This window comes from Dasypus novemcinctus, chromosome 25 (genome assembly GCF_030445035.2).
Source record: "Dasypus novemcinctus isolate mDasNov1 chromosome 25, mDasNov1.1.hap2, whole genome shotgun sequence".
Taxonomy (NCBI): domain Eukaryota; kingdom Metazoa; phylum Chordata; class Mammalia; order Cingulata; family Dasypodidae; genus Dasypus; species Dasypus novemcinctus.
Window position 1 is genome coordinate 61002568 of NC_080697.1, and position 12372 is coordinate 61014939.

Genomic DNA, 12372 nt, shown 5'->3' on the forward strand with positions numbered 1-12372 from the left:
AGAGCCGCCCAGCGTGAAAAGAAAGAGCAGCCTGCCCAGGAATGGCGCCACCCACACTTCCCGTGCCGCTGACGACAACAGAAGCGGACAAAGAAACAAGACGCAGCAAATAGACACCAAGAACAGACAACCAGGGGAGGGGGGGTAATTAAATAAATAAATAAATCTTTTTTAAAAAATAATAATAATAATAGTTTGTTGAATAAATGAGTGAATAATTATAAAATTCCATTTTAAGGTCCCCTGAAGTGTTCACATTAGTTTATACAAAAAGGTGCTTGTATGTTCAGGTATATACATCTAAATGGAACTTAAAAGCAGGCATCCAGTGGCAGCTAAATATGAATTCATTTCTGTCTTAATAATTCTACTTCAAAATATTATGCAATTCAAACAACGAGTATGTACCAAGATAGTGTTCATTTATTACCAAACCACCAGAATCTATATACTTTACAATTTGAAATATTAATACTAATGTGGAAATAACTAAAATTCCTAAATGTCGATGTGTTTCTAAAATAAAAGATCTAAAAGTAAAGAAGCGTTCATTATGTAAAACCTAAACGTACTTTTTTTTAAATGCAATCAGCCCAATTTCTTAAACGTGTCTTTTTAAAAAGTTGTACAAAGAAGTGTTCATTACACCTGGTTAACAAGGAGTATCTCAACAGGGAACTTTTTCATGTTCGGATATGTAACAACTAGGCCAGTGAGAACGTAAGAAGCTTTCTTGGGTATAACAGCTAATATGTATCAAACCTTAAGTCCGATACACACTTTAAAATGTAGTTTTACAAGAATTGAGAAAATTAACATTTCTTATGGTATATTCTGACATCTTTGTGTTCTAAAAATCACCTACATTTTATTATGCTGTTAGAAAATATTTGGACATAAAATAGTCTGGATCTAAGATAAGTTTGTTCTTCCTGAGTTCGCTGCAAAGGAGTTAGAAAATAAGCTAGCAAATATTCATTTAACTTTAAGAAAAAACTGGTCTTAAATACATTGAAGCAGTTACATATTTAGCAAACCTAAATGAAAAGAGGCTAGGTTAAATTTTTAAGTAGTAAATGAAATAAATGTCAATCGGTAGTAAAACGGACAGTACTGAAATGCAGCACTAGTTTAAGTCCCTCTCTTTCACATGGTGTTGGCTTTTAGGATAGGACAAGTGCCCCTGTGCTGGGTTTGGAAAGAAGCCTGCAGGCACGCACACATCTTCCCACTGTCAGCATGTCTTTTCTGTCTTGGCGTCCATTTTAGGAGGAGCAGCGACATAGTGTATAAAGAAGCTTATAAAACAAAGGTGGTCATTTTGGCAACCCACATAAACATAAAAGTGATTTCATTTTGTTGAAGTCAAAATGTTGATTAGTAAAGAAGTTGAAGAAAATATGTTTGCTTGACTATTCAAACACCTGTGTTAGATTTCATATATTCTTAAATCCTATTTGTATATCGAATGCCATTCTCAGAATTGCGATATGCCATTGTATTTCTATAAAAACCATTGTAAATAATTGATAATTTAAGGCGTGCAATAATATAAAGCTATAGACAAAAATCTTTCCTTTTTTTCTTTTTTTCTCTTTTTTGGACAAAGGATTAACAAATCAGTGATTACATGCTCAAAACAAAAGCAAAGATCCTGGAACGATCGTTTATACTACCCAAAATGATTGGTACTTATGTGAATATATACAATTTTCCTCCGTTCTTCTAATATATAAAACAAAAACAAATTGCATTATTACAAGAAGTCATAACCTAATCCCAAAACTACACCCCTCATTTGCAGAAATAGAATGCTTACAGACAAGGGTGGTCCAAAAATACATGGCTTACAGTTACTCTCTGCTACAACAATGCTGATTTTAAAAGCACAACTAGCACAATCAACCAGAACCAGGCCTAATAGGAAGTATTTACTATTAAGAAATTAGACATAAAGCATATCTCCAACCAAAATACCAGGTAGTTTTGAAAAGAAATTTGATGAACTTTCTAGATTTTCCTTCTACTTATAAATTTTTGAGAGCCAAACTATAGTAATCGTTTAATTTAAAAATCTAATTAACTAAAAATGGAATTTTTCTCCAAGTATTTCAAACACAGACCACCACTACTTCTTATCCTCAAAAACCACTTAAAATTTCTATTCTTTACCCTTCCCAGCCATTTCTGCCATCACAAAATTTACCTTTTATCCTTCCTTCTCACAATGTGAATATACTAATTACACATCTCTTTTAGACATAGATACCTACACCCATCTCCCCACCCCCCTCCAAAAAAAAGGTTCAGAGCAAATACACACAAGAATCATGGCCAAGCTCACACCTCTTGTCTGCCCTTCCAGCGAAGTCTGGTGTCTTCAGCTTGCCTTTCTGGTCTTCAGTGTTGTCACTAATTGCTGGGGATGTGGTTTAGGACAGCAGGAAGCAGCAGAAATAACAGCTGTTGCTTTAAGAAAACGTTTCCTTAAACACATGGAGAGAACAACTTTTACTCTGACTTCTTGGCTGGGTGGCATAAGACCTTAGAAAGGCTCCTTGAAAAGTTAATGTCTATAAATGGGAAAAAATAAAATAAAATCTAAAAACTTACGTTCTGAACACATTCCGAAGGATGTCTGATTTGATTTGAAAGCAGGTTTGTATTGATGAACAAACTTTATTTTGTAGAAAATTTAATATTCTTTCTAATTAGAAATTTGCTTTGCCATCTTCTAAATTAATCCTGTCTCTCATGGTATAATCAAACATGCAAAAAATCAAATACAGTATTTCCCAAATGCATGGACACTGTGGAAGCTTCACTTTGACAAAGCCTGTTATTCCCCTGAATACTGGTGACTAAACGTCATTGTATGTACCCACACTTTCGAATAGCCCAAGAGACTTGAGAAGACTTCTAAGTTTGAAAGCCACAAAGTTCTGATATTTCCCGTGCCCCAGGACGGTTTTCTCTCCTGAAGCTCAAGCCGAGAAAGCAGACAAAAGAAGCTGATTTGCCTGAGCCGTGCCAAGCCTTGCCTTTTTCTTCCCTCTGCTCTCCTCTGCCTCTCGCTCCCTCTCTCTCCCCTCTCATTCACTCTCTCTCACTCACTCTTTTGCTCCCAGTATGGCAACCTTCCGAGCAGTCTTGGCGGTGCTCCAGCCTGTGCCAGTCTGTCTGAATTCCTGTCTCCAAAAGATGTCCTTTGCGGATCAATTAATACATTTGAAACGGGGTGGAACAGTACCCAAATCCTGGCGCCAAACCACCTTACGCATTTCATGGTGCCCTACCTTTCACAATCATTACTAACGTGTTCCCACAGCAGTCACGGAGCACTGGAAGCCATTCACGCTTCAGCGATAAGAAATCTGTTCCCTAAAAATGTCCGTATGCGACATATGCACAACCTGCAGTACATCAAAATTCTCTTGTTGGAAGAGATGTATGTAACTTTAATAAGCACCACATACTGTATTTCTTTTTATAGACTTGGTTTTCTTTGCCCTGCTGCAAAGAATCATGGGAGAATGGAAAGGGAGGTATGCAGATTAAAATTAAAACAGTATGCCCAAATAAGTCACACTTCACCCTTTGGGAAAAGAAGGTAGTTCTAACTGGCACTTCCTGTTTTCTAGGAAATTCTAATATAAACTTTACCTATTCCAGACTTTAGCAGAGATGCAGGTTGGGGAGGAAAATGTTCCTTTCAAAAAAAAAAAATCAATAAAAAGGAAAGAAAATTTCAGGGTACATTTAGCAAAATTAGATATCTTTCATATTCTGACGACTCAAGGATAAGCATAGTCACTTCTTTACTACATTCATACTGTCACCATCTAGCGAGGGTTTACATAAACATTGTTTCCTTTTAGTTGTAGCACTAAAATAGCCTTTTGGAACAAAATAGCTAGGCTACGCTTCACACCTTTGCCTGATGTATTAAATCAGTTTTACCTTTGATGCTTGAAAATATAGAACAGGTACACTCTAGGGCCACCATTGTTTCATAGAAAGAGCCCAGGGTAGTGGGTTCCAGTCTCTGGCTCTGCCCCTTTCTAATTTATGTGACCTTAAGGTCTCAAATTGCTTAGTCTGTCTAACCCTCAGTTTACTCATCTATCAAACATAGAGATCAGCAACTCCCTCCTCTGTACGTCCATACTACTTTGTTTAGACATATAGCATTTCTTCACCTACTGCTTAGTAGTTAACTGAGTATATGTGCCTCACCAACCTAACGTGTCAGCCTCACGCAGGAACGATGTGCGACTTACCTTAGGAGACTGGAAGCCTCACACAGAGCTCCAAACACGCAACAAATCAATTAGTTAACGAGTGATGGGAATGGATCACGTTACTATTGTTCTGAAGTTCTATAAATTATGAATTATAAGAAAAAACAAACCAATATGTTGCTAAATCAAAGCTGACAGATTAGAGAAATGCTACAGAGATACCATAAGGGCTGAATAAAAGACTAACAAAAACGTTCTATGCTATCCTTTCAAATAGGGATGGTGACACGGGGCAGGATCACAGTGAACTTAGAATTAATAAACTGCTGGAAGACAGAAAGACTCTTGAAAGCAGTAAGAGAAAAGTGAGCCGTCCCAAACAAGGGACCCTTCATAAGATGAGCAGCTGATTTTTCACAGGAAACCATGGAGGTCAGGTGGCACTGGGATGGCACATAAAAAGCGCCAAAGAAAAATAAGTGCCAGCCGAAAATTCTATATCTGGTAAAACTATCCTTCAAAAAATGAAGGAGACATTAAGACATTCCCAGAAAAATTAAAATTGAGGAGTTTGTCACTAGCATGCCTGCCCTAAACGAAATACTAAAGGAAGACTTTGGACTGAAATGAAAGACTGTATAATATAGGTGTGTGGGCTTTTTTCCTCTTTTTCCTTCTATCTGATTTAAAAGACAATTGCATGAAGCAATAATTATAACTCTATATGATGGGTACACAATGTATAAAGACATAATTTATACAGTAACAGCATAAAGAAGGGACAGAGCTATAAAGAAGCAAAGTTTTTGTATATTGTAGAAAATAGCTTGGTATTAATCCAAATAAGACTGATATAAAGTAAGATGTTAATTATATTCTCCAGGGCAACCACTACAAAAATAGTTCAAAAATACATAGTAAATGATGGGAAGCGGACGTGGTTCAACTGATAGTGTCCACCTACCATATAAGAGGTCCAGGGTTCAATACCCAGGCCTCCTGGCCTGTGTGGTGAGCTGGCCTACGCGCAGTGCTACCACATGCAAGGAGCACCCTGCCACGAACGGGTGCCCCCACGTAGGGGAGCCCCACGTGCAAGGAGTGTGCCCCACAAGGAGAGCCGCCCCATGCGAAAAATATGCAGCCCAACCAGGAGTGGAGCTGCACGCACGGAGAGCTGGCACAGCAAGATGACGCAACAAGAAGAGACACAGATTGCTGGTGCTTCCTGACAAGAATGCAAGTGGACACAGAAGAACACACAGCAAATGGACACAGAGAGCAGATAACGGGGGGGAGGGAGGGGAGAGAAATAAATAAAATTAAATCTTTAAAAAATAATTTTACATATATATAATATATATATATATGGTAAATGAAAGAAAAAGGGAATTAAAACCATACCCCACAAAATATTTATTTAATGCAAAAGAAGACAGTAACGGAAGAACAGATGAACAAAAAAGATCAAAGACACATAGAAAACAAAGAGTAAAATGGCAGACATAAGTCCTCCTTTATAATTACTATAATAAATTTACATGAATTAAACACTCCAATTAAAAAGCAGAGATTGATTTTAAAATACATATGATCCAACTATATGCTGTTTACCAGAGAAGAAAAAGATTTATTTATTTATTTAATTTCCCCCCCTCCCCTGGTTGTCTGTTCTTGGTGTCTATTCGCTGCGTCTTGTTTCTTTGTCCGCTTCTGTTGTCGTCAGCGGCACGGGAAGTGTGGGCGGCACCTTTCCTGGGCAGGCTGCACTTTCTTTTCACGCTGGGCGGCTCTCCTCACGGGCGCACTCCTTGCGCGTGGGGCTCCCCCACGCGGGGGACACCCTTGCGTGGCACGGCACTCCTTGCGCGCATCAGCACTGCGCATGGCCAGCTCCACACGGGTCAAGGAGGCCCGGGGTTTGAACCGCGGACCTCCCATATGGTAGACGGACGCCCTAACCACTGGGCCAAAGTCCGTTTCCCAACTTTTCAATTCTAAGGCACAAATGGTTTGAAAGTTAAAGGATGGAAAAACTATACTATGTAAATAGTAACCAATAGAGAATTGAGGGGTTTTACCAGTATCAAACAAAATAAACGTTAACATAAAAACTGTTACTAGAGACAAGGGAGAATATTTTATAATGATATAAATAAGATACAACCAAAAAGATACAACCATTATAAACATATATACCTCTAGCAACAAAATCCCAAAATACATGAAGCAAAAAGTAACAGAATTGATGGAAGAAACAAACAATTCAATATTAATAACTGGAGCCTTCAATACCCGACTTTCAACAGTGTACAAGACAATTAAACTGAAGATCTGCAAGGAAATAGGAGGCTGGAATAACATCATAAACCAAGTCAAAGACAATCTAATACCAGTCTTGCTCAAGCTCTTCCAAAAACTTAACAGGAAAGAACACTATCAAACTCATTCTATTAAGCCAACATCACCCTAAGACCAAAACCAGATAAAGATACTACGAAAAAGGAAAACTACAGACCAATATCTCTAGTGAATCAACAATAGATGATTATACATTCTTCTCAAGTACATATAGAACATTCTCTAGGACAGACCATAACTGAGACCATAAAACAAGCCTCAATAAATTTAAACAGATTAAAATCATACAAAGTATGTTCTCTGACCAAAATAGAATGAAAAGTCTGTAACAGAAAGAAATTTGAGAAACTCACAAATACATGGATATTAAACACCATCCTCTTAAACAAATACTGGGTCAAAGAAGAAAACAAAAAGAAAATAGAAAATCATTTGAGAAGGATGAAAATGGAGACAAAACACCACAACTTACAGGATGCAGTAAATGCAGTCCTCTGAGGGTGTTTATATAGCTATAAACATCTAAATTATAAAATGAGGAAGTCCTCAAATCAAGCACCTAATTCACTTAAAGTAGAAAAGGTAGACCAAAACAGACCCAAAACAAGCGCAAGGAAAGAAATGATAAAGATTAGTATAGTAATAAATTAGGGAATAGAAAAATAATAGAGAAAATTTAAAAAAACAAAAGTTGGTTCCTTGAAAGATTAAGAAAATTGACACCTTTAGCTAGACTAACAAAGAAAAAAGAGAGAAGACTCAAATTACTAAAATTATAACTTTAAGAGGGATAATTACTACCAGCCTTACAGAATTAAGGAGTATAAGTGAAAACTATGAAAAACTGCATGCCAATAAAAGAGATAACCTAGGTCAATTGACGAAATTCCAAGAAGAAATCAAAAATTGACTTAAGACAAATTGTGGGAAGATAGCATCAGACAAGGCAGGCAGGGCTCAACTTTCTCACCAAAAAACAATGGAGAATGAGCCAAAACCTGTCTGAAGGACCTGCTTTGGGGGTCAGCAGACCTGGACAGTGCTACACAACTTCCAAGAGGGTAAGCAACAGAGAGAGGGGGAACGTGAAACAACGTGACTTACCAAACCCCTGGCTCACTGCAGCTGTCTGACAGACATGCTCCTCTCTGTCCACTGTTAATAGGGAAAACAGAGGGAGTCACAGGGCTTTTCTTCAGTGAATTCTGCCAACAAAACCAGCTTTGAACCTTGGTTCTGGCCAGACCAAAACACAAAAAAAATGGAGAGTTCCTCTCTGTGGAAAGGTGCATTGAAAAGTGCCGTCTGCTGGCCAGTCTAGAAATTACATGGACAAAAACTGCTTTTGGTTTTTCTGTATCCTAACTCCTGGGACAAAATCTGCACCTCATTAATGAGTCCCTGGCCCAATTTTGATAACTTAAGCTGGGAAATTTTAAAGATTTAGAATAAGTTGAACCAAATATCAAAGAAGAGCTGTGGGGGAAAAAATAGGCAAGAGAGAGAAACTGACCATCAGAGTAAATTCACCAATATATTCAGATGCCTAGACATCAGAAAAAATTACAAGCCTGGGGAGTGGATGTAACTCAAGTGGTTGAGCACCTGCTTCCCAGATATGAGGTTCTAAATTCAATCCCTGGTACCTCCTAAAAAAAAAAAATTACAAGCCATACTAGAAAACAGGAAGAAATGGCTCAGCCAAAGGAACAAATCAAATATCCTGGAGAGATAAAGGAATTAAGACAATTAATCAATGATAATCACACAACTCTCCTAAATCACTTCAAAGAATTTAAAGAAAATATGACTAAAGAGATAAAGGATATTAAGAAGGCACTGGGTGAGCATAAAGAACAATTTGAAAGCCCACAAAGAAAACTAACAGACCTTATAGGAATGAAAGACATGATGGATGAGATTAAAAATACATGAGAGGCATGTAAAAGCAGATTGAAGCAGAATTAGTGATTTCAAAGACAATATCTGAACAGGAAAAGACAGAAGAGAATGGAAAGAATAGAACGTGGTCTTAGGAAATTGAATGATAATGCAAAACACAAACATGCACATTATTGGTTAATCAAAAGCAGAAGAGAATGGAAAAGGGGCAGAAAGAATATTTGAGGAAATAATGACTGAAACCCTTGTGAAAGACATAAATATCACTATCCAAGAGGACAAGGCACTCCAAAGAGAATAAATCTGAACAGACCTATCCTGACACACCTACTATTCAAAGTCCTTTGACTTTCTATTGTCATATCATACTATTGCCTGTCTTTTTAGCCTTTAATTTACCTTTCATAATAATCTTCTTTTTTACACTCTTGTCCAAGTCTCTCAGCCTTGTTTTTTCCTTTCAGGCTGCAGCACTTCCTTTAGTATCTCTTGTAATTCTGGTCTTTTGGTTTGTCTGTGAAGACTTTGAACTCACCCTCATTCAGAATGACAAATATCAGTGATAAAGAGAGGATTCTAAAAGCATCAAGAGAAAAGCAAAGCATGATATACAAGGGAACCTCAGTAAGATTAAGTGCCAACTTCACAGCAGAAACCATGGAGGAGAGAAGAAAGTAGTATGATATGTTCAAGCCAAGAATTCCGTATCCGGCAAAACTGTCCTTCAAAAATGAGGGTGAGATCAGCCTGCAGGCCTAGACTAGGCTTCAGTCCCACCTCTGGCAGGGAGGAGGCTGGCGGGCCCTGTACCAGCCTATCCAGGTAACTGCAGGTACCATTGGCAGGCACCAACGGAAACTCGGAATTCTACCGAGGCAACTGTGGTCATCTTGGACCCACACTGCATAGATTGCTGCCCACATCTGCAGCTCCATCCCTGCTCCAGGCAGGGGAGAAAGGGGCATGAAGCTTCATCAGACTCTCTGGGAAACTGCAGTATAGGCCTATACAACTAGGATTATTCCACACAGCTGTATCCTGTCCCTACCCCTGGCAAAGGAGAAAGTTGGGAGAAGATTCATTGGTCCCTGGCACAATGAGGGCAGCTTGCACCTCCATGACTTACAGCACCAACTACATGCTTGGCTCCTCCTGCACTACCAGCAAGGGAGAAAAGGCAGGAAACCCTAAACTAAAGAGAAAAACTGGGGAAACGGAATTTGGCCCAGTGGTTAGGGCGTCCGTCTACCATATGGGAGGTCCGCGGTTCAAACCCCGGGCCTCCTTGACCCGTGTGGAACTGGCCATGTGCAGTGCTGATGCACGCAAGGAGTGCCGTGCCACGCAAGGGTGTCCCCCGCGTGGGGGAGCCCCACGCGCAAGGAGTGCGCCCGTGAGGAAAAGCCGCCCAGCGTGAAATGAAAGAGCAGCCTGCCCAGGAATGGCGCCGCCCACACTTCCCGTGCCGCTGACGACAACAGAAGCGGACAAAGAAAGAAGACGCAGCAAATAGACACCAAGAACAGACAACCAGGGGAGGGGGGGAAATTAAATAAATAAATAAATCTTTAAAAAAAAAAAAAAAAGAGAAAAACTGCACCCAGAACACTCTAGTAAGCCAGATGCCAACACGCCAACAAAAAATTACAATCCCACACCAAGAAATAGGAAGTTATTGGCCCAGTAAAAGGAACAAGAAAAGCCTCCAGATGACATAAAGGAATTGAGACAACTAATCATAGATATTCAAACAAATTCCCTTAATAAACTCAATGAGATGGCTGAGGAGATTAAGGATATTAAGAAGACACTGGATGAATACAAGGAGGATTTTGAAAGCATACATAGAAAAAGAGCAGAGCTTATGGGAATGCAAGGTGCAATAAATCAAATTTAAAAAACATTGGAATCATATCATAGCAGATTTGAGGAGGCAGAAGAAAGGATTGATGAGCTTGAAGAAATGGCCTCTGAAAATGAACATACAAAAGAACAGACGAAGAATGGAAAAAATTGAACAAGGTCTCAGGGAACTAAATGACAGCAAAAGTCATGCAAACGTATGTGTCATGGGTGTCACAGGAGAAGGAGAAGAGAAGGAAAAGGGGCGGAAGGAATATTTCAAGAAATAATGGTAGAAAATTTCCCAACCTTATTGAAGGACATAGATATCCATGTCCAAGAAGCACAACATATTCCTATCCAAAAAAAATCAGAATAGACAAACTCCAAGACACATACTCATCAGAATGTCAAACGTCAAAGAAAAAGAGAGAATTCTGAAAACAGTGAGAGAAGAGCAATGCATAAAATATAAGGGATATCCAATAAGATTAAGTGCTGATTTCTCACCAGAAACCATGGAGGAAAGAAAACAGTGGTCTGATATATTTAAGATACTACAAGAGAAAAACTTCCAACCAAGAATCCTATATCCAGCAAGACTGTTTTTCAAAAATGAGGGCAAGGGAAGCGGACTTGGCCCAGTGGATAGGGCTCCTGCCTACCACATGGTAGGCTGGCAGTTCAAACCCTGGGCCTCCCTGACCTGTGTGGAGCTGGCCCATGCACGGTGCTGATGCGTACAAGGAGTGCCGTGCCATGTAGGGGTATCCCCCGTGTAGGGGAGCCCCACTCACAAGGAGTGCGCCCTATAAGGAGAGCTGCCCAGCACAAAAGAAAGTACAGCCTGCCCAAGAATGGCACAGCACACACAGAGAGCTGACACAGCAAGATGACACAACAAAAAGAAACGCAGATTCCCAGTGCCACTGATAAGGATAGAAGCAGTCACAGAAGTACATACAGCAAATGGACACAGAGAGCAGACAACGGCAGGGGTATGGGGGGAAGGAAAGGGGAGAGAAATTTAAAAAAAAATGAGGGCGAGATTAGAATATTCACAGAAAAACAGAAACTGAGAGAATTTCTTAGAAACCAGGTTTTCAGGAAATATTAAAGGGTATGCTAGAGCCTGAAAAGAAAAGACAGGAGAGAGAGGCCTAGAAGAGATTCTAGAAATGAAGACTATTAAGCAAAAGTAACTAAAAGTGTCAAAAGAATGGTGAAAATAAAATATGACAGATAAAACTCAAATAGAAAGGAATAAACTCAACCAATGATGTAAAGCACTTGTATTCAGAAAACTGCAACTCAATGTTAAAAGAAATCAAAAAAGGCCCAAATAACTGGAAGAACATTCCACGCTCATGGACTGGAAGACTAAATATCATTAAGATGTCAATTCTACTCAAATTGATATACAGGTTCAATGCAATCCCAATAAAAATTCTACCAACATTTTTTAAATAAATTGAAAACATGATTATCAAATTTATTTGGAAGGGTAAGGTGTCCTGAATAGTCAGAAACATCATAAAAAGGAAAAGTGAACCCTCATCTCCAGATTTTAAATCTTATTACTTAGCTATACTATTAAAAACAGCATGGTACTGGCATAAAGAGAGAAGATCAATGGAACCAAATGTATGGTTCAGAAACAGACCCTCACATGTATGGTCAAGTGATTTTTGACTAGCCTGTCAAACCCACACAGTTCGGGCAGAATAGTCCATTCAACAAAGGGTGCTGAAAGAAATGGATGTCCATAGCTGAAAGAAGGCAAGAGGACCCCTATCTCACACCTTATCCAAAAATTAACTCAAAATGGATCAAAAATCTAAAAATAAAAGAACCATAAAACTTTTAGAAGAAATTGTAGGAAAATATCTTCAAGACCTGGTGGTAGGTAATGGATTCTTAAAGAAGATAAGAGGAGGGCTGAGATGGACTACTGATGTTTAATGTATGTAGAAGTTTTAATTAGCTTTAGTGTAAAAGTGTGGAAATGTATAGAGTTGATGGTAAC

The 12372-nt window shown here is 38.9% G+C and overlaps 1 protein-coding gene across 5 annotated transcripts in view; it reads right to left on the bottom strand.

The window, feature by feature from the left end:
* MSRA (methionine sulfoxide reductase A) overlaps positions 1-12372 on the bottom strand; it is a 421979-nt gene that overhangs the window by 371191 nt on the left and 38416 nt on the right. Inside the window, exons 1-2 of one of the 5 annotated variants that reach the window (XM_071211861.1) lie at positions 2614-3114; positions 2324-2486 (exon numbers count right to left, since the gene is read on the bottom strand). The exons of 1 other annotated variant lie outside the window; for it this stretch is intronic. Coding sequence is in view for 1 of the 4 variants with exons in the window: in XM_058288047.2 (XP_058144030.1) it covers positions 2614-2626 (13 nt within the window). In the remaining 3 variants the exon portion in view is untranslated. Of the gene's footprint in view, positions 1-2323; positions 2574-2613; positions 3115-12372 lie in introns of those variants that run through there. 3 more of the 5 variants (XM_071211860.1, XM_058288047.2, XM_058288050.2) reach the window with 3 other exon arrangements.